General features: G+C 44.0%; 1 protein-coding gene across 1 annotated transcript in view; it reads right to left on the reverse strand.

The window, feature by feature from the left end:
* The window catches only part of ST8SIA1 (ST8 alpha-N-acetyl-neuraminide alpha-2,8-sialyltransferase 1), a 111,681-nt gene that overhangs the window by 77,978 nt on the left and 10,568 nt on the right, over positions 1-23,135 (reverse strand). Inside the window, exon 2 of the mRNA XM_054167649.1 lies at positions 3,677-3,821. Within this exon, the coding sequence (XP_054023624.1) occupies positions 3,677-3,821 (145 nt within the window). The remainder of the gene's footprint in view (positions 1-3,676; positions 3,822-23,135) is intronic.

Here is a 23,135-nt window from a genome sequence, read left to right on the forward strand (position 1 = left end):
ATTGCAGATAAACCCCAGAAAAATCAGGCTCACCGAAAACAACCTGGCTAAGCAACTTGGCTGAAGACATTAGCAAGCCCAGAGAGACTACAGCACAGATCCAATGACCAACAGGGACAGAAAGCCAAATTTTCAAACACAAATTGAAAAAACAATAAACTGACAATGAGCCAACCATCTGCACTTGCAGCCCAGAAGTGTGGCCAGCAGATCAAGGCTGCTCTGCTGAGACCTCACCTGGAGTACTGCAACCAGCTCTGGAACCCTCAACACAGAAAGGACATGGACCTGATAGAGTGGGTCCAGAGGAGGGCCATAAAGATGATCAGGGGGCTGGAAAACCTCTCCTATAAGGACAGGCTGAGGGAGCTGGGGTTGTTCAGCCTGGAGAAGAGAAGGTTCCAGGCAGACCTAATAAGCAGCCTTCCAGTACCTGAAGGGGGCTACAAGGCGGCTTCAGAGGGACAGTTTGCAAAGGCCTGCAGTGATAGGATGAGGGACAATGGTTCAAAATGAGAGAAGAGTAGACTTAGATTGGATGTTAGGAACAAGTTCCTTGCCATGACGGTGGGGGAATACTGGAACAGGTTACCCAGGGAGCTAATTGAGGCCTCATCCCTGGAGATATTCAAGGTCAGGCTGGACAAGGCTCTGAGCAAGCTGATCTAGTGGAAGCTGTCCCTGCTGACTACAGGGAGGTTGGACTGAATGACCTTTGGAGGACCCTTCCAACCAAAACCATTCTATGACTCTAAGATAAAATATAGCAAGATTCCTGTTTAGCTTTGAGGTTAAAGTTAGTAACTGGTTCAGAACTGAGAAATATTCTGCAAGCACAAAATGTCTTAAGCCCAGCAAGCTGGTGTGCATGGAGCCTTTTTTTGTTTATTCCAGATGAAATATTTTGTTTATTATATCAAAGTAGCTGCAGCCCTTTACATTCCTGTTGCATTCTCTGAGCATTTCAGAGTATTATTGATATTTTAAGAGTGGTTTTAAGCTTCTGGATACTTTTGAAAGGAATATACATCTTCACAAAACCCACTTGCCAGTCGCTAGCAAGCTAATAGACATCATTCTTCAAAGCAGAAGACTGGAAAACCTAGGTGAGTATTTTTCTTGAAACAGAGAGAGAGAGAGGTAGAAAAAATACTCTAAGAATTTATTACAAATAAATTTTCCTAAGCTTTTAAGCCTAGCAGGTTTCATCTGATAAATGTCTACAAAGTTCCTCTGGGAAGAATACATAGGAATAACACATCAAGTTAGAGACAGTGGTACTTCCAAGAACAGAGTGAGTAGTAGTGAGTAGTCCTTGTCACAAATGAACTGCTGCTCAGTTCATTAAAGGGATAGCATCTCTAGCACTGGTCCTAGAGCTGCTTTCTAGCAGCACTCCTACAAAGCATCTACCCATCCTATTCACAGCATGCTTGGCAAGCCTAAGGGACACTGAAGTCCCAGCAACTTACCTCATGCTGTCCCTCAGCAGTTTGCCTCTCCAGGGCTTTCCAAATATTTGTTCTTGATTCTGAATAACTGATAAGCTTTGAAGACAGGGCTTAGGACCTTGGGAACCCCTGGAGTTGCCAAGATCCTGATTCCTCTCTAACCAACACTTACTTCTCTGAAGGACCCTACCTGCTCTTTTCTGTGAGAGGAGGTGGGACACCACTGTAGCCGGGCAGAGTGCTATGTTTTAATCCAAAGACAACCAAATCCTCAATCCATCACAAAATAGTGACCTCTCTGTGTCAGCTCAGATGGGGCTTATCTGAAACAACACTGCAAAGGAAGTACACATTTTGAGCAGCTGCTGCCAATATCTTTGTGTGGTACAAAGTCCACAGCTCTGCCAAGGATTTCAGTTTTCTCCAATAAAAGGTGCACTGTCGTAGTAACAAATCATACTATCCATCATAGAAAAGATTTACAGCTGCTACTCTGCAACACACAATAAACATTCTACCAGTCTCAAAGGCAGGGATTGAAATTCATTCCTGCCAGGCAGCTTCTTTCCAGCTGCACTGCAGAAAAATAACACTCACCATGCCTATTCCAGCATCTACTTGTTTGTTGAGCTTGCAGGGACACAGCAGCTGGGGAGCACCCTGAGGGAGGCAGAGGTCCATTAACCACTTCATGGCAACAGGCACAGCTGATTGACAAGAGAGTGAGCTGGCAGCCTGAACAAGAGAGCTCCTCCACTCCTCCAGATGACATCTTAACACAGTGACTGGCTGCTCTCATCTCCTCTTCCCTACACTGAAGTTTCATAGAATTACAGAATGATTCAGGTTGGAAAAGACCCCTGAGATCATCAGGTCCAACCATTAACCCTACTCTGCCAAGTTCACCACTAAACCATATCACTGAGCGCCACATCTAAATGACCTTTAAACACCTCCAGGGATGGTGACTCAACTCCCTCCCTGGGCAGTCTGTTCCAATGCCTGACCACTCTTTATGGGAAAACATTTTCCCTAATGGCTAAACCTTCCCTGGTGCAGCTTGAGGCTGTTCCCTCTAGTTCTATCCCTAATTAGCTGTGAGAAGAGACCAGAATCTACCTCTCTCTATTGCCCCTTTCAAGTAGTTGTAGAGGGTGATAAGGTTTCTTTCAGCCTCCTCTTCCTCCAACTAGAGAGTCCCAGTTCCCAGCCACTCTTCATAAGACTCATTCTCTAGGCCCTTCACCAGCTTAGTTGCTCTTCTTTCCCCTTACCCTTCCTCCACTAAAAGAAACTCATTCAAAGTCCTAACTCTCTTGCTGAGATCTAGAAACTACTTTTCTCTTTAAACTGAAAAAGAACCTTTTTCATGTTTTATTTTCAAGATGAGTTTAACAAGCAAGAACTCTGCTACATGATTAACTGAAACAGAAATTAATTAAAAGCCCAGTGTGAATGACTCAGCACTAACTGGGAGGCTTAATAAATACCTATGCCTTTGATATGGGGAAAAGAAGTGAAAATTTCACTGTGTCCAGATGTGTGGCTTTCTTTAAATTGGCAGCTGCACAAAACATCTCTCCATCCACATACAAAATTCAGCACCATAAACTTACTTAATTAGTACAGGAACTGATCTTGAATAAAATACAAGAATCCTAGAGCAGTATTACAAATTCCCAGTGCTTGAAACACCTGCACTTAACCTGAAACCATCTTTGCTGAGCAACAACAAGCCACTTGTAACATTCAAAACGTAGCAACAACTGACAAAGTCAAGTTGTCCACTTCTACCTGTTGGGACTTGCCATCAGTAGATTCCATTAACTTAGAATTAAGCTAGACAGATTCACACAAAGCACTGTCACATCTCAGCTAAACAGATTTGAACTGAAGCACTCCTGGCTGAGGGATGGTGCTCCCAATGAGCATGGTCACTGACTGAAACACAGGAATCGCCTTAAAGCAGCTGTAACTTAGCAGTTTAAAAATCAAGGCAGGTCTCTTGTGTACTTCAGCACACCTGAAAAGCAGCCAGGGGAGCACTGCAGTGTGCACAAACATTTCATGAGTTTCAGAATCCAGAAGCAAAGAAGCAGAGGAGATTGTTTTACATTGAGAAATGAAGAGAGTTTCCAACAAGTGTTAGCCTATTTACGCTCATTTGTACCACATCACCATTTAGCATGTCAGCAGTTACAGGAAAAAGATCAAAAGTTACTAACCTGTGGGAAGAGTGAGTAAGTTGCATTGTCAATAGTGACAGAATACAAAAATTCCCCATCAAACCAGAGGTTCTTTCCCATCGGGGAGTTCTGCTTTGTCATGGCAAAGAGCTGCCCAGGGTCACAGCATTCTTCCAGCAGTTTCCTAGTGAGAGCAACCAAAAGAGAAAGAGCTGTATTAATTGAAGCCTTGGCTCACCTTCTTTGATGACTATCCCTCACACCTGAGATCCTGCCCCTCTCAGCTGCTCCAAAGTCATTTATCTTTCCAGCCAGTGGATGAACTCCTTCTACTCAGAGAAGGGCCAGAAAACCTGATTTTATTTTAGAAAACCTTAGAAACAGTAAAAAAAGAAATCACTTCTGGGTGGCACAGAAACAGAATCAAGATTCAGCCAAAGAAACTCCATCCTTTACAACCTATTCTAACAGATAAAATACCAGTCTCCAACACACAGAGAAATCAGAGGAGCTTCTTCAAAACCAGACTCTGGAGAAGACAAGATTCAGGGGGGTCTTCATAGGGGTCTTCATCACAGCTTTCCAGTACTTGGATGGCAGTGACAAAGAGGATGCTCTCTTCACAAAGAGCCACATGAAGAAATGAAGGGCCAAGGAGTACAGGTTGCACTGCACGAGGTTCATTTTTTACAGTAAGAACAATCATTCCCTGGAACAGCTTCTCCAGGGATGTGGTGGAGTCCTATCAAGATACAGTTGGACAAGATGCTAGATAATTTCATCTAAACTCCATTTATCACAAAAGGATGGATTAGGTGATCATTTGAGGCCAGTTATCACCTCAGAGGTTCTGTGATTCTGGACCTGTTTTCCCTTAGAGTGCCATTATAATGTGTCAGCCAGAGCAGCAATTTCCATTGCTAGAAACACCTGCTGATGCCCACATAAAGACTTCATCACAGAACTGTGAAAATCAAACTAGAGGACATTTTGAATCTCTTCCCAAACAACCTTAACTAGACACTTTAAGATAAGCAACTGGATACTGTTCCAAACAAAAGATTTGAGAGTGGAGATTTTTCTGGCTGTCTACAAACTCCAGTTTGCAACCTGTGAAAATTTGTTTCTCTCTGTCAAGTGGGAAGAAAAGAAATTTTGCCTATCTTTCCCCTCCTGTTCTTTGTATTTTCTATCCCCACAGCAATTTTCTCACGAAAGCATAAGGTAATCCAAGATGAGATGAAGCCTCAAGTGTACATATACTCATTTGTTATACAGTTGTGTAACATAACTTAAATTTACAAGTTAAATTCTGCAGCTTATATCTTCTCTGGAAGTCTGGGCTGAGGAAAAAACAGAAAAACAACAGACAGCTCAGTGGAAAAGTATCTGGGGAATGTTTTATATTAATGAATCTTTCCTTAGCAAGGGTAAACTGATGAACTAAGAAACAGCTCTTCGAACAATTCCCCCCTCCCCCTCCCATCTATTAGACTATAGAGAATAGAATAGAATAGAATAGAATAGAATAGAATAGAATAGAATAGACCAGACCAGACCAGGTTGGAAAAGATCTTTGAGATCGTCGAGTCCAACCTATCATCCACCACCATCTAATCAACTCAACCATGGCACCAAGTGCCTCATCCAGTCTCTTCCTCAACACCTCCAGTGACGGTGACTCCACCACCTCCCTGGGCAGCACATTCCAATGGCCAATCTCTCTTTCTGTGAACAACTTCTTCCTAACATCCAGCCTAAACCTCCCCTGGTGCAGCTTGAGACTCTATCCTCTTGTTCTGGTGATGGTTGCCTGGGAGAAGAGACCAACATCCGCCTGTCTACAACCTCCCTTCAGGTAGTAGTAGAGAGCAATGAGGTCTCCTCTGAGCCTCCTCTTCTCCAGGCCAAGCAACCCCAGCTCCCTCAGCCTCTCCTCGTAGGGCTTGTGCTCCAAACCCCTGCCCAGCTTTGTTGCCCTTCTCTGGACACATTCCAGCAACTCAACATCTTTCCTAAACTCAGGGGCCCAGAACTGGACACAATACTCAAGGTGTGGCCTAACCAGTGCTGAGTACAGGGGCAGGATGACCTCCCTGCTCCTGCTGGCCACACTGTTCCTGAATCAGGCCAGGATGCCATTTGCCTTCTTGCCACCTGGGCACACTGCTGGCAAACCTACTCATTCCCCTCCCTAAAACCACATTTTTTTCATTTCCCATTCAACCCTTTCCTAAAAAGAAAACCAAAACCAAAACCAAAACCAAACCTATTATGAAAAGCAGTAGGTACTGCCTAGAAGGTCCACAGACAGGCAAATCATTAGTTCAAGCGTGCCCCTGTACATATTAGCACTCTCATGAGCTTTCTGTCAGAACATAATGGCAATTAAAAGTTTCACATTATTCAGCAAACCAAACCATCCTGAATCAAATGCCAAAACTGCAAAATGAGAACAACTCTCTCAGAAAAATGTGCATTAAAAAGCAGAACACATCCAAAGGTGAACCTGAAGCGGCAGACTTTGCAGGCTCAGGGAATCTGAACTGAGCTTGATTAAAAGGTACAGCTCAAATGTTATGATAGAATTTGCAAACCTGAAGCAGCTTTTAGCCAAAGATATCAATTCACTGCGAGCATTCTTTCACTCACAGGAATATTAAACCTTTGAATCAAATTTATCTCCAATTCAGAGGAGACCTGTGTCCTCCGAGGATGAGGAAATTAGAGGAATTGCACAATTGGATGATTGGTATTGAAAAGGCACTGAGTCCCTCAGATCTCAGAGCACTTAAAGGACAAATTCCTGCTTGTGAGAGAAGCTGCAGTAAAGTTACTTTGAGACTCTTACTTCAGGCCTCTAACATTTCAGCCAGAACTGGGCACCAAGGAGGTGATTAACTACAAGGCAGCATTAGCACTGGACTGGCTCTGCGGATCAGCTCGAGCAGCTGCTGCCCTGCTTCTTTTCTTACCTTAAAAATGTACCAACAACATCTTAATGTTATCTTGCAGCTCACTGATTGAAAGAAATGCAGAGAGTCAAGAATGAAACTGAGCAAGTTCACACCTGGACACATCCTCAGCTCATCTATTGACCATCATCGATCCAAGAACATTAAAAAAACAATATATCAAAAATCTAGTCCCACATCCCAGCTCCAACAGTAGGCAGTAGCTAAGGCTTACAGCTATAAGAGAGTTCTCACAAATAGCCACAAAGTGGTTATGCTTGTGGCCATTTCTTGCTCCAAACTGGCAGCCTGAGAATTTTATGGCTCTACAGAAGGCTAAAGAAGCCATTCAGTAACAATAAAATCAGCGATTCAATTACAATCAGTGTGGCTGCATGAGCTTGTAGCTGCAGTTGGCACTTGGCTTATGAATATTCTGTGAAAACATCATTAGCTGGGTTTGATCACACACACATTAGATCTCTCTTTCCCAAAGAGCTCCATAGAATACTTGTAACTGGGATTTGGCTTTAAGAGCTTTTCATGGTGTTTAAAGTACCTATTCACAGAGTTCATGGCATGTTAGCCTGCACCTTAGGCAGGGTAGAAGACAGCAAGCATAAGGAAACTGAAAATGGAATGTAGTGTTTTCTTACTGGAGCTGATGTCACACACACACCTAACTTGCCTTGTATCAAAGGTATGAGTTGAACATGAGCAAGCACCATGAATTTACTAGGAAGATGGAGGGAAGAGGCTATTGCCTGTCTGTTACCACCATATGCTAAGGGATGCACTGAATGAACTCCAAGTCACAGAACACAGAGACATGTGGTCCTTCTCCTTCACATCAACGCCAAAACTGGTCCCAGTCTTGTCAAGTATTTTGGCATCATCCTCTTTGGAGTATACTGTTGAGTATTTTGTTATCATGGAAAATACTGGCAGTTTCTTTCTTTTCCCTTCTTCCAAACAAAGACTCCGTGATTAAAATGTGAAGGATCTCAAGTCTTTCACCTATTCTCAGAAGACAGCACACCTTGTAATTCCCCAGACTTGCCTAAATTTCTGTACTCTAGAAACTGAATGTGGTTCAGCTCCATCTCTAAACCTTCAGGTTATTTTTGATTATTTAATCTCTATCAGATTCTCCTTTAAATTTAAACTCAAATTCCAGATAGTATGATAACGACACACAGTTACTTCAGGTGATGATGCATTCTCTCTTTTGATCAAAACCCTGCATTTTAAGAGAAATAAATGAAAAAATGTATTTTTTTCCAACATTGCAAACAGGCATGATTCTTTTAATAGCATCACATCACCTCCATTCCTTCATTAATACTGTGTGTCCCTGTGGCCAAGAAGACCAATGGCATCCTAGGGTGGATTAGAAAGGCTGTGGTTAGCAAGTTGAGAGAGGTTCTCCTTCCCCTGTGCTCTGCCCTGATGAGGTTGCATCTGGAATATTGTGTCCAGTTCTGGCCCCTCACTTTAAAAAGAATCTCAGGGAACTGCTTAAAAGAGTCCAGCACCGAGTCACAAAGGTCATGAAAGGAGTGGAACATCCCCCTGCTGAGAAAAGGCTATGGAGCAGAGGAGCCTGAGGGGTGACCTCATTCATGTTTATAAAGATATGCAGGGCAGTGTCAGGAGGATGGAGCCAGGCTCTGCTCAGGGATGTTCAGTGATAAGTCAAGGGGCAGAGGGTGCAAGTTGGAGCAGAGGAGGTTCCAGGGGAACATAAGGAGGAACTTTTTCACTGTGAGGGTGCCAGAGCCCTGTAGCAGGCTGCCCAGAGAGGTTGTGGAGTCTCCTTCTCTGGAGACATTCCAAACCCATCTGGATGAGTTCCTGTGTGACCTACTTTAAGTCATCCTGGCACAGGGGTTGGGCTGGATGATCTCTGGAGGTCCCCTACAGCCCCTAACATTCTGTGATTCTATGAAGTGCAAAGGAGGACTGAACTACTTAACGTTTACATTGTAGAAGTACAGATGAGGCCCAAATTTGCCAGGGACTACCTTTATTAATGAACAATGCTCATGAACTAGAATAAATAAGGGTATTTCTCAGTGTATAGAAGTCTACCTGAACATCTGACAGCTCCGAAGTTTATCTTTCCTCATGCCAATTCCTTTACTTACAACCAGAGCAGACTTCATCTGGAGGGCTATTGAAACACAGAATTGCTTCTCTTTTCAGAGAAAATACATTTTTTGGTTCATGCAAGTTTGCTTCACACTTCTATGCACAAAGACTACTTCTAACGCTGACACAAATTACTATGTATGAATTATAGAGTAGGAATTGTAGCATTCAGTCAGACAAAGTTTTTCAAAGACTCTCATATCAGATGCATAAAGAGCTATATATAAGTAAACCACCACTAATTGTGGCTTGCAATAGCAGAAACAGCACTTCAGTGCTGCTTTATTGCTCACACAGTAAAATCCAGTGGAACTCAGGATGCTTCCAAGTTGTATTGCTCCCAATGAAACCCCAGCCTCATCCAGGAGAGACAGCAGCAGCAACTCATCTTATCACCTAGAAGCAGCCACATTCCCTTGAGCAGTGATGAATTTGAGAGTGAGCTCAACCATCAGCTGACAGTTTCTGGCCAACAGCCAGTAGCGCAAGAGAAATGACCTCACATGATGCTGAAATTCACTGTCACTGCACCAGACTGATCCTTTGCTTTGCTAATGCCACCACCACCAGCCTCTAAATACAACTGCATTTCAGGGTCCATCCCAGGGAAGACACAGGGCTCATCTTGCTTCTTTTGCAGTATTTGAAATGTAAACACCTCTATGTCCAGGTTACTCCAAGGCTTCTTAGTAGCACAGATAGCTTCTTTTAGGGTGTGATTCATCTCAAACTAAGCAGACTCCCAACTTCCTCTCCAATGACCATAAAGAGATGAACTACCTTAGATGGAGACATCCACATTTGTCAGTTTAAGTCTAATCCACAAAGCCAAACCTGCTGCTCCAAACCCTAGGAAGCCCATCAAGGCTCTGAAGTCAATACAAGCTGCAAAGGAGGGACTTTAGGTCTGCTGTCTCTCTACAGCACCTCACAGAAGGATGCTATTTGACAGCAGATTCATCTGGTGCTCTTCTAGTTCTGTTCATACAGTCCTCACAGTGGGCTGTCAGAAAGATGAGTTGGCACAACTGCATGAACTGGTAGTTTTGTCAGAGAGAATTCAGAGGCAAAGGGGAGTGGAGCAGGGGGAACAGATTAATTGCTTCATGTGGTATTCTTCTTATTTTTTATCTTGTAAACCTGGCAGGAGGAGAGCAGCTTTCACAGAGATGAGGTAAAATTAATGAATCACTCTCCTGCAAAATAGCAGAACCATCAGCTGAGACAGAAAGTTACAATACATATCAGTGCAGCTGCAGCAGGGGAAAAAGGAGTCGTTCTTAACACTTCCTTCCTTTATCATTCACCTCCTTACCACTTCCTTTCAGCAAAACTGCTGCTTGCTTTCCACCACCACAAGCAGAAAGGAATATTTGGCTTCAGCCAGGGCACAGGATGGCTGAATTCATCCAGGGGAAAGGAGATTTACTAAAAATAAATCAGGCAGCTCTAGTCTTACATTTGAGCTTGCAATATCTGGAGTGATCACACATACCACCTAGATCTAAGCAGTCAATTATCACTCCAAAGTGACTTCTCCACCTGCTTCATGCCCCTCCACAGAAGGTGAGCTCGACAGAGAGGGAGAGAAAGAGAAAACAAGCAAGAAAAGGAAGGAAGGAAAGGAAGGAAAGGAAGCAAAGGAAGCAAAGGAAGCAAAGGAAGCAAAGGAAGGAAAGGCAAAGAGAGAGAGAAAGAAAGGAATAATAAAAGAGAAGGGGGAAAAAACAGTAAACATTTTAATTCTTTTTTTTTTTAAGGAAAAAGCCCCAAACCAAACCCAACCACCACCCAAGACATTTCCTCTATTTACATAAATTTTAGGTATTTCAAAGATGTTTAAAACAGACCACAGAAATTAAGAGGAGAAGAATAATCTTCCACTGGTCAGCCCGAGTGCTTTTTGAGAATAGAATAGAATAGAATAGAATAGAATAGAATAGAATAGAATAGAATAGAATAGAATAGAATAAGCCAGGTTGGAAAAGACCTTTGAGATCATCGAGTCCAACCTATCATCCATCACCATCTAATCAACTCAACCATGGCACCAAGTGCCTCATCCAGTCTCTTCCTAAACACCTCCAGTGATGGTGACTCCACCACCTCCCTGGGCAGCACATTCCAATGGCCAATCTCTCTTTCTGTGAAGAATTTCTTCCTAACATCCAGCCTGAACCTCCCCTGGCACAGCTTGAGACTGTGTCCTCTTGTTCTGTTGGTGTGATAGAGACGAGTATGTAAAATTACCACACGCTGAGCAATGTATTTTCAAAGGTGTAGCTGCACATTTGAGGGAAGCTTTAGTCCATCAAAGACCTATGAATAGACGTACAAGGGAAAGAAGCCCTGATTTGAAGAGGAACTTGCATTTCAGATACTGCTTCCCACATCTGCTAACTTTCAGTTGTATAGAATACTGAGTTTTGCCTGGTTGGAAAGCATCCATCTGATGCCCTGCCAGCTAGCAAGATGAGCTGACCAGCCAAACAGGAGGCCAAACAAAGTAGGAATGCTCGGGCTTGATCTCTCTTTTCTATCCAGCCACTGTTTTTCATGAAACCTGTACAAACTGACTACCTTGAAGACTTCTGTTATTCTGCCTAATTTGGATTAAATTAGCCAGTGAGATACATTTCATAAAGAAGGTAGATTATGATTGAGATTCCAGCTACATATATCACATTTCCTACCAGCTAAAAGGAAAAATAAATCCAATAAAGCCTTGCTTTAGCTTTCTTGAAAAGGACATCAACAAAACTGTGGACCTGATGAAGTGGGTCCAGAGGAGGGCCATGAAGATGATGAGGGAGATGGAGCACCTCTGCTATGAGGACAGGCTGAGGAAGCTGGGGTTGTTCAGCCTGGAGAACAGAAGGCTCCAGGGAGACCTAATAGCAGCCTTCCAGTACCTCACCCAGGGAGGTGGTGGAGTCACCATCCCTGGAGGTGTTCAAGAGGGGATTGGACGTGGCACTTGGTGCCATGGTCTAGTCATGGGGGCTGTGGTGACAGGCTGGACTTGATGATCTTTGAGGTCTCTTCCAGCCTTGGTGATACTGTGATTCTGTGATGGAGACCTACAAGAAGGCTGCAGAGGGACTGTTTACAAAGGCCTGCAGTGATAGGATGAGGGGCAACGGCTTGAAATTAGAGGAGATTGAGATTGGATGTTAGGAACAAGTTCTGTACCATGGAGAGTAGCATAACACTGGAACAAATTGCCCAGGGAAGTGATTCAGGCCCCACCGCAGGAGATATTCAAGGCCAGGCTGGACAAGGCTGTGAGCAACCTGATCTAGTGGAGAATGTCCCTGGTGACTGCAGTGGGGGTTGGACTAGACGACCTTTGGAGGTCCCTTCCAACGCAAACCATTCTGTGATTCTTTGTTGCCCCTGTATACTCAGAACTATGCACCAGTTAGGCTGCAACAATCCAATCCTGGATGAAAGCCACAATTTAATGCACTGTGCACCGACACTGGAATTCACTTACAGCCCAACATCACTTTTGAAAACAGCTGATGATCAGCTGGCCAAGTATCCAGAGGTATTTCTGAACTGAGTTCAGTGATCCTTCTGTATGCTGACAGATGGCTTCTAACAGATGAAGATGAATGGTAAAACTATTACAAATTAAGAGAGCCATTTACCTGGAACATCCCACATTCCACTCTTTGTGGTTAAAAGCTTCATTTCTGAAGCAGTTTGGCTAATGTGCTTTAAATCCTGCCTGAGTATTAGGTGCTATTATAAACTCAGTTTCATTGATGCAAATACTTTGCTAAATGGAGTGAATGGTTTAAAATAAACCACTTCATTAGAAGCTCCAATTCCAAGTCTCTTTAAGTCTCTTTTCCTTTGGTGAAGCCACAGAAAATAGTTAAATGGCAGTCATTTTGCACTCCTCTTTAAGTCCATCATAGCTGAATTCTGGCTTTTGCCTGTTTTACAGACTTACTAAAATCAGAACAGATCTCACCAGCTCCGAGTTGAAATGAGTCTGTTCTAACAGGGAGGTCAGCCGAGATGCTTGCAACAGACATCTCCAAACACCTGTCCCAGGAACAAAAGGCCATGTAGCCTCCCTGACTTTATGACTTGCTCTCCTGGAGGCTTAGCCCCCTCCAAAAAAACCCAAAAGAAATATCAAGTTTATTTGTGATCATCAGGGTATGCTGCAGAACTGGGACTGCTGTTCAATAAAGCAAAAGCTAATGCAAAGCCTTTTGCTGGACCACAGGATTTCTCTTTGCAACTCTCCTGCTTCCATCCTCTGTGGCTGAGTGACATGTCTGTGTTGTAATAATTGATTCATAACGCAGAAGCACTTCAGTGGTTGAAGGCCCATTTTGGACTCTTGTAATAGTCACCTGGCATGCTTCAATCTGTGTTCACACCGCCACAGCCCAGTCACTGCATAGTTCAGCATCTACGATATGTTTGTTATCTAGACTTTCCATAGTCAATAAAGGACACTTACTCTTCCCTAACATAGGTATCTAAGGCAGAAGAGAGCTGTCAGTATCTGCAAGTACCTCTGCCTGTTCATTACTTCTAGCAGTAGGAAACCACAGTAGGAGCACTAACAGAGAAATTTCACTTTTAGATAGTTCAAGTAGCTGTGATGAATCTCAATATTCTCTACCCATAGGTGACTACACATCCTTACAATCTGCTCCTCTTTGCCTAGCACAGACAACAGGAACAGCAGACAATTACAGGAAAGTGATGCATTTTTCTTTCTGAACATGTCTCTGTAACAAATCTGCTGTATAGCAAACTCCTTCTAACACCTCATTAGAAAGGATAAAATGCTGATGAAAAAGTAAACTTTGGCCATTTGCTCTGAACAGCGCTGCCAACTTACTGACAACTCCACATAAAACATCTCTTGCAGTGACTTTATATGTGCTCAGACCTCCACTCTCACAGGTGCTCACTACTGCAAAGTAAATAACAGGAGGTACGAAAGAGTCCAATAGACATTTTCCTACTTTCCACCCACACCATCTCACTTCTGAATCATGCCACTGCTTCACTGGCAACCTAACGTGAGCCAGGGCCTTTTGGCTAGAGTCACAGCACCAATTCACTGTTCAGCAGCACAACTACACACTTTCATTCTAGGGTGTATCAAACATCAGGAATTTCCTGGGAAGAACTTTAAGTAGGTGAGATCTAAGCACCTGTACATGTAGTCTGCATTTCTAGAAGTCAACTGCTGCTGTCAAAGGACAAGCAGAGGCTTATCATCTGAGCTATTCCAGATCATAGTATCACAGTATCAGTCAGGGTTGGAAGGGACCACAAGGATCATCCAGTTCCAACCCCCCTGCCATGGGCAGGGACACCCCACACTAGATCAGGCTGGCCAGAGCCTCATCCAGCCTGGGCTTAAACACCTCCAGGGCCGGCGCCCCAACCACCTCCCTGGACAACCCATTCCAGGGCTTCACCACTCATGGGGAAGAACTTCCTCCTCACATCCAGTCTGAATCTCCCCACCTCCAGCTTCATTCCATTCCCCCTAGTCCTATCACTACCTGACATCCTGAGAAGTCCCTCCCCAGCCTTCTTGTAGGCCCCCTTCAGATACTGGAAGGCCACAATTAGGTCACCTGGGAGCCTTCTCTTCTCCAGACTGAACAGCCCCAACTCCTTCAGTCTGTCCTCACAGGAGAGGTGCTCCAGCCCTCTGATCATCCCCATGGTCCTTCTCTGGACACATTCCAGCAAGTCCATATCCCTCTTTGTAATAGGGGCTCCAGAACTAGATGCAGTACTCCAGGTGGGGTCTCACCAGAGCTGAGTAGAGGGGGAGAATCACCTCCCTTGACCTGCTGGCCACACTTCTCTTGATGCAGCCCAGGATCTGATTGGCTTTCCGGGCTGCAAGTGCACACTGAGAGCTCATGGCTGGCACATCACAACATCTTGTCAGAGATCTGAAACAATCCTTAACACAATCCAAACAGCTATGGCCATCAAGGTGGTCACCTATTTTCAACTTCAAACTTGTTCACTATTTTGCCATTAGCATTAAACAACGGGTACTTGGCAGCACTTACTACAAACACAGAGTTTCACAATACACCATGATGTTTAGTGGTTTGGGTTTGATTTTGAGACTTGTGTGTGTGGGGAGGTTGCCTGAACAGGAGGAGAAGCAGCAGAAGTAGAAGCCAGGCAGTTGCTTGGCACTGAAAAAGAAGAATCACAGAATCACAGAACATACGGGGCTGGAAGGGACCTTGAAAGATCATCCAGTCCAACCCCCTGCCAGAGCAGGATCACCTATACCAGATCACACAGGAATGCATGCAGGTGGGTTTTGAATATCTCCAGAGAAGGAGACTCCACAACCCCCCTGGGCAGCCTGTTCTAGTGTTGGGTCACCCTCACAGAGAAAAATTTTTCCCCTCATGTTTCTATGGAAATTCCTATGCCTCAACTTCCACCCATTGCCACCTGGGCATCATTGAGCAGAGCCTGGCTCCATGGTCTTGGCACTCACCCTTCACATATTTATGAACATGAATGAGGTCACCCCTCAGTCTCCTCCTCTCCAAGCTAAAGAGCCCCAGCTCCCTCAGCCTCTCCTCATAAGAGGTGAAGAGGAGACAGGAACCATGTTCAACTCTATCCTAATCTAAATAGTTTGCTGTGCTATGGTCTGGTGCTGCTGGGAATAAGTCAGGAATGCACAAACCCCACTACCCAGAGCAATCTAACAGCTTCCCTGGATAAACATTACTTATGTACTAAGCTTTTTTTATTTAAAGCAATGTATCCAGCTTCACCCTCCTGTCTAATCTGGTGGCCTTTAACAAGTTGAGACTAAATGTGAGAGAATTCCTAACAGCCTGTCAAACACAAAACTGCAGAGATTACTACATGCTATGACTTGTGCCTGTTTTTGTCAAGATGTTTATTTTCCATCTACCTCTCCTGTCTCTGCCATCTGCTGGACCTGGCCCCAGCTATACAATCACACCTCCCCTGCACAGGCATGCACGCTGAGTGGATGGCTTTGGGGAACTCCAGGGTTCCAGTGCTGCAAAATCGCTTCCCTACAGCTATGGGATATGTTCCTGTCAGAATTCAACTCTGGAGTTTTACCTTCCCTCCTTTTACTCCACCACTGGTTGAGAGTTTTCCATCCTTCTTGGACTTCTTTATTGCTAAAAACCCAGTTACAGGATTCAGTAGAGCTAACGTAGGAAATCATAGAATCACAGAATGTTAGGGATTGGAAGGGACCTCTAGAGATTACCCAGTCCCACCCCCCCTGCCAGAGCAGGATCAGCCAGGGCAGGTCACAGAGGAACGCATCCAGGCAGGTTTTGAAAGTCTCCACACAAGGAAATGCCACAACCTCCCCAGGCAGCCTGCTCCAGGGCTCTGGCACCCTCACAATAAAGATGTTTCTCCTCATGTTGAAGTGGAACCTCCAGCTGCAGGTGGTCTTGAGCAGCTCCTCATCTCTCCTACAAACAGATCAATACCTCACATAACCCAGGCATCCACACTTTCAATTCCAGAAGAGCGAGGCATAGCGCTGCTAACAGAAACCTCCTTTAAAGAACTTGACTAAGTCTCTGGGTCACAAACTCTTGGATCACTAGGAGACTGGTATCTCCCTGACATCTATAGGAAGGGCAACATAGAGTGATACAAACAACCTGGGAGATTTCTGGTGTGTGTCAGGGATAATTTTTGATACAGGTATTGATGGGTCAACTTACAGCCAGAGCTACTATTCACTAGCAAGGAAGCACTGGGTGGGGATATGATTAATCACTAGAAACCTTGGCCTATGAAACAGCACTGTTCAAGATCCTGACAGGAATGAGGAAGGAAACTAGCTGATCCTGTAATTTATTGATGGATCTTAAAATCATCAGTTTGGATTGGAAATAGCTCACAATCATTTAAGAGCTTTGCAGAATTTATATATTCAAAATATAAAAGCAAAAAACCAAAACACTGTCCCATAGCAAAGACACCACAGAGCAGAGGCTGGCCCTGGCCCAAAGAGATGGTCACCCAGGACACACTTTCTCATTCTGACCCCTTCCTCCTCAGCTTGCTAGAGCAGGAGTGAACTGATTTCATGATGAACCAACAACAGACTCCGATATGGTGTATTTTCTTCCTGCTACTGAGTGAACATGAGCAATGTGTCCTGTCAGGCAGATAAATGTTAGTGTCCGTGACCAGCATGAGAAGACTTTCAAGTTCACACTAATGGGATGTGTACTGCTCAAATGTTAACCCAACATTTGCTTTCTAGGAACACTTTTGTCTGAGCTTTCCATTCTTTCAGAGCTCCCAGCCCTGAAACTAGCTGGTAAAAGTCCACACAGTGTTTGAGAGCACCCAGCAATCCAACTGCCAGCTTTTTAGGTCTCAAACTCATCTTGAAAATTCACCTTGCGGCTCAAGATTGCGTGGCAAGTTATAGAGCTATGTTTAACTAAGGGAGTGTCCTTCAGTTGGTCTGTGCTACTCATCTCAGGAAATTCAAGCACTTAGTTATTTAGAAAAAAAAAAAAATCATCATATTTCAGAAGCAATAATTGAACCATTTTAAAGAGCAATTATTCAGCTTCCACAGTAATTAAACTGTTTACTGGAGGGTGGATGATCAGTAATTTAGTTATCAATAGCGTGATGGCATTTCTTGTGCTGGAACAATGCTGCAATCTAAAAATAAGCCAGATAAATAAGCACATTAGTAGAAGAGAGTATACTAGCTGAGGAGGAAATCCATTTTTTAAAGGGGTGAAGCAGCAATCTACAAGTGAGACGTGTATACTTAAGAACAAAGCATTCAGAGAACACCTGCAGTTTGCAAACTAAACAAGGGATTTATTGTTTATGTATGGACCAGGAATATGAAAGGTTGCTGTAAATAACACCAGTAATTTTGAATGAATTATTGAACTAAGTTACTGAAGGCTAAGCCTCAAGCTATTGAGCCAGCAGTGTGCCCAGGTGGCCTAGAGGGTCAATGGCATCCTGGCCTGTATCAGGAACAGTGTGGCCAGCAGGAGCAGGGAAGTCACCCTGCCCCTGTACTCAGCACTGGTTAGGCCACACCTTGAGTCCTGTGTCCAGTTCTGGGCCCCTCAGTTTAGGAAAGATGTTGAGTTGCTGGAATGTGTCCAGAGAAGGGCAACAAAGCTGGGGAGGGGTTTGGGCACAAGCCCTGTGAGGAGAGGCTGAGGGAGCTGGGGTTGCTTAGCCGGGAGGAGGCTCAGAGAAGACCTTTTTGCTGTCTACAACTACCTGAAGGGAGGTTGTAGCCAGGTGGGAGTCGGTCTCTTCTCCCAGGCAACCAGCACCAGAACAAGAGGACACAGTCTCAAGCTGCACCAGGGGAGGTTTAGGCTGGATGTTAGGAAGATGTTCTTCACAGAAAGAGAAATTTGCCATTGGAATGTGCTGCCCAGGGTGGTGGTGGAGTCACCATCACTGGAGGTGTTTAGGAACAGACTGGATGAGGCACCTGGTGCCATGATTGAGTTGATTAGATGGTGTTGGGTGACAGGTTGGACTTTATGATCTCAAAGGTCTTTTCCAACCTGGTTAATTCTATTCTATTAAGAATATGAGACACTGACTTGTTTGGGAGATTGCTCTATGTATCCCTATCTATTGCATGACTTTCCCTGCAACATTTGGTGCCAGCCCTTGACAGAGATCAGAAACTAAACCACATGGACCTGTTCTGGGAATCTGTCCTGCTAAAGACATTTCTGTATTTGTATCCACTGTAATAAAAGTCTGTTAGCAATTTATTTCTGCTGCACACATCTCACAAACCTGCCCTGCAGCCACTGGAAAGGAAGCATATTTGGGGCAGAGAGAGATCAGCCTGGAGAAAGTGCTGGCATTTGCAGTCTGCCCTCACGAATCCTTCACCTGCTCAGAGCTTGGAAACAAAACCAGCCAAGTGCAGGTGGCTAAGGAGTTCTGGAGTAGCTGATTTTTCCCTGGCACAGCGCAGTTTTGAGTCCCTATTTCTAAATACACATTATCTATGCATCAGTTTAAAGCAATTATGTACAAGCCTACTAGAACACTAAGTAATAAGTCATCTCAGCAGAAATGCTATGGGTGGTATCTGGAGAAAACAGAGTGCCTTTGTTTTAAAGTCTCATCCCAAACCCAAAAATAACTACCTCCAGTTCCAGTTTAGATATGAGAACTCTAAGAATTGTCCATTGTAATTCATGAGCCCCTAAGCATGAGCTGCTGCTGTCCCACAGGACAGTCTAAACCTCAGCAAACAAAGTTTACTAGATGGCAGGTCTGTGGATTGTCTACTTGGCAATATGCAATCACAGAATGAAACAAACAAAAAAGCCAATGAAACCAAAATAACAAAAATATAGGGGAGGGTAAGGGGGTGGTGGTGTGGGTGTGAGGGGAAACAAAGCAACAACAAAAAAACAGAGCAACAAATGCTGTTTTCCTATCTCATTGCTAACCATATGGACATTTTCCCTACCACAGCTCTTAAGTAGGACAGGTACCAGAGATAGCTGCAGTGAGTGGGCTGTACTCCACATATTTCATCACTCTACTTCCAAATCTCACCACTCTCACAGTCATCTCTGGAGCAAAAATTATTCCCATTCCTTCCATATTGTGGCATAAAAATGCCCTCTCCTACTACAGTTTCACAGCCTCTCATACCTCACACAGGCCATTGAAACTGGACTCTCAATCTCCTCCAGTGATCTGCTCCCATCTGATACTTGATCTTCGTCAGTGACATTATAATTTAACATATGCTGTTTTAATTAATTGTTACCTCCTTGGGTTATCTTGCCTAATTAACTGAACTGTTGTCCACTGAATGTTTCATTCTTAATAGATTGCCCTTCTGATTTATCCACATATTTGTTCCTCACTACAGTCTGCCTTTCTCTGCTAGACTGTTCTACGTAAGTGTTTACTTTCTTTGATGTTTCTTCTTCAGCACCCCTGCTATTACAAACTACTTGCCTCTACTGTGTTAAACCCTACCAATCTTCCACCTAAGTTCCAACCTCCCAAGGCCCCTCCATCTCACCACATTACCCCCTCCCACCCAGTCCTCCAAGGACATGTATTTTCTTTCTTTCTGGAGTACCCCACTCCACAATGCCTCACTCGCATTCAACGAGAAGGTTCTGACACATTCCCCAGTAGAAAACTCCATTTTTAAGTAAGAATAAGAATACATAAAGGAAGACATGCTGTCCCTAAGAACAGCCAGCAACTAGGACATGACTGGGAAGAAGAGGGGGAGAAGAATATTGTAGGTGGTTTGTTGCAGGCAGGACAGAGCACAGTCTTGTCCTTGAGGATACATGAGTTTGTCCGCTCCCAGCATGACAGCTTGCTATGGGTTATGGTTGGGTCTGAGCTGGGCTCCCAGCAGAGGAGGCCTGCTGCAGGGAGGACAGAGGTCTGACAGCTGCAGGAAGCTGCCTGCCCTAAGTCACAAAGAGGAAGTGGTTCCCCACTGAGCAAGGGCATGGCTGAGATGGGTTGGCCCAGAAAGGCTGAAAAAGTCAGAGCGGCAGGGGTCCGGCAGCCAGCGAGCAATTCTGAGGGCACCTGGGAACAAAGGATCTGTTTTAAATAGGCATGGCCTAACTGAGGGCACTGCCTGACCTACCCATCCTGCCCACCTCACAGACTTCTCAATTTGTAAGTTAACCTCAGCAACAGTGAAGAGGGCAAGTATCAAATATGATTAGGATCCTAATAGTTTTGTGAAAAGTCAAGGAGAAAGGGAGACTTCAATGTCCAGTTAACTTCAGCAACAGTTAATTTGAACAGGGAAGAGGGCAAGTATTAAATATTATTAAGATCCTACAAGTTTTGTGAAAACTTGAGTAGAAAAGAGACTCAAATTTCTGAGCCCCATGCTGGCAGAGCTGTGCACCCTGCCCAAGCACAGCTGGCTGCTTGGTCAGTACCTGCTGCCTCTCGCTCCATGGTGTGCCACGAGGAACAAAAGGATTTGAGGGAACTGGGACACAAACAGCCTAATTAGCACTGCTATTTATAGAACAACTTACTCTTTAAAGTGGGAAGAGATGCTGGTGACAGCTGAGGTAGTTTTGGAGCTGATCCAAAGCATTAAGGTAATCCATTCCAGAAACATGGGGCCACAAGTTATTCTTGAGTCGGCGCGTCCGCTATGTCACCTCTGAGTAACCTCTCCAGGGACAGCATCCACCGCCTGCCCTCCACGCAGGGACGGATGCAAAGGCCTGAAGCAGGAAAGGAACTAAGAAACCCTCAGAGTACCTCCCCACCAGCACACTTTTACCATTTCTATCCCTTTCTAACACTGGGAGGGTCCAAATATCATGGCATGAGACAGTAAGGGATCCCTCCAGCAAAGAGTTGCTAAAACAGCAACACACACTGGCATTCAGGGGAGAGATTCTGCTAAGCAGAGAGGACATCACAGCAATGATGGCTGTAGAGAATAACTTTGAGTAGAGTCTTCAATGTAAAATCAATTGCTGAGTGGACCAGTGGCAGGTCTGCACTGACACTGTCACACAGACTTTGAGAAAGAAAGAAACGTTAGTACCCTTCTGAGATGCGGCAAACCACCTTCCTTGAGGGAAGAAAAAGCCTGGAATACCTAAAGTGCTCTTCACTGTGAATCAACTTTCTTTTATGGTCTTTTACAGTGTCAATATTTAAAAGATGCTGCTAAAAAGACCAAGTAAAAATCCAAACCAAACTTTTAAGCAATTAATGCAAGAAATCTGCTAAGTAGGAGGATGAAAGTTGAAAGTCATTAAACAAATCATTCAACCTACTTAGCCCTTCAACAAGGCATCTTAAGATAGAAGTACTGAAAGTTGGTTTTAAAATACTTTTAAATCACATTCATGTGCTCCATGCCTAATGCAGGCCCAGTAGATACATTCAACCAATTGACTTGAGACCCAAAAAGGTGATAATGAAGTAACAAAGCCTAGCCATTTATTCATTAAACTTGCTGAAAGCTGATCTGTTCTTAGCAGTTACCAAACTGTTCAAGAAGTATCTCTGTAGAGGATCTCATGAGCAGAAACAATTTCCTTCTCAGAACTTTTAGAATGTCTGTTTAATTTCTCTTATCAAACTTAAATGGAAAGAAGTAAGAGTCTTACAGGACAGACATCCCAGCCACACAAGACAGCATCTGAAACCAAATGACTCAGACAAGCTTGGGAAATAACTTACTAAGCTCTACAGTCCTGAGCAAGCTCATATTCATCTAGACTGCTCCATGATTTCAAGTGAAAGCCTGCTACACACACAGAAAAGGAAGTCCACACCCCACTGGAAACTCCACCAGCTCATTTGCCCCCACACCAGCAGAGGTAACTTTGCTTTCCTCCATTATTTAGATCTGATACATTCTACAGCAGAAGAAAAAAATGAAATTTGCACTGAACTTAACCAACTGCTCAGGCCAGCCAATATATTTTTCACATGGATTAGGTGAGGAAAACCAACCAAATCAGCCATTTTGTATGAGGCTTGTTTGACAATGAAGCACAAAGCAGATTTTTTAAAACAAACTGAGAAGCAGCACTATGTTCACCCATCAGAGACCCAAGGCAAAGAACAAACACATTATCACGTGCTGGACCCATTAGCATCTGCTGAACCACACCAGATAAGTGTTTTCACTTGTTCTGTTGTCTAAACAGAGCCATCAAAACACATAATTTCTCTAATGATAGGTTTACTTTTTTGTTGCTGCTGATACCATTTTTGGATCAGCTAGCTCAAGTTCCCCACTCTGCCATTCCCTTCCAGAGATGGTTAAACATTTAAAGGCAGTGACTGGAGCTAGAGAGAAAGGTCGAGCACCTCATGTGCGTTTTCACTGCTTCATCCAGCTGGGGCACTATATCCTGGAGATGTTCAGCATTTGTCCATAAGGCTCAGCAAGTGTGTTTGTGATACATGCTTGCTGGGTGCCAAGACAAAATGTTCACTTAACAATATGACCTATAAAGAAATGCTCAGATTGGTTTTGTTTCTCCTTTTTTCCTTCACTGTTGCAGTTTCCTTAGTTAATAAAAAAAAAACCCTGCATCTAATTACAAGCTGCCACATAATTCTCACTATAGCAATCCCTAGCATTTAAAAATCATGAGTCAGGCCTCCAAAATTATGATTAAGGCACAGAAATTAGGCATCTGAAAAACAACAACCCACAGCAGATTTTTATCTGCCTTGTGAGGCACAAGATGCCATTCATGTTTTCAGGACCTTTACTTTAGCTGTGAGGACTGAAGAAAGTCCTTCTTCATTGCTGCATGAAATCAAGACTGCCACAGTCACTTGATTGCAGGAGCTGGCACAACTATTAC

Source organism: Dryobates pubescens, chromosome 15, assembly GCF_014839835.1.
Source record: "Dryobates pubescens isolate bDryPub1 chromosome 15, bDryPub1.pri, whole genome shotgun sequence".
Taxonomy (NCBI): Eukaryota; Metazoa; Chordata; class Aves; order Piciformes; family Picidae; genus Dryobates; species Dryobates pubescens.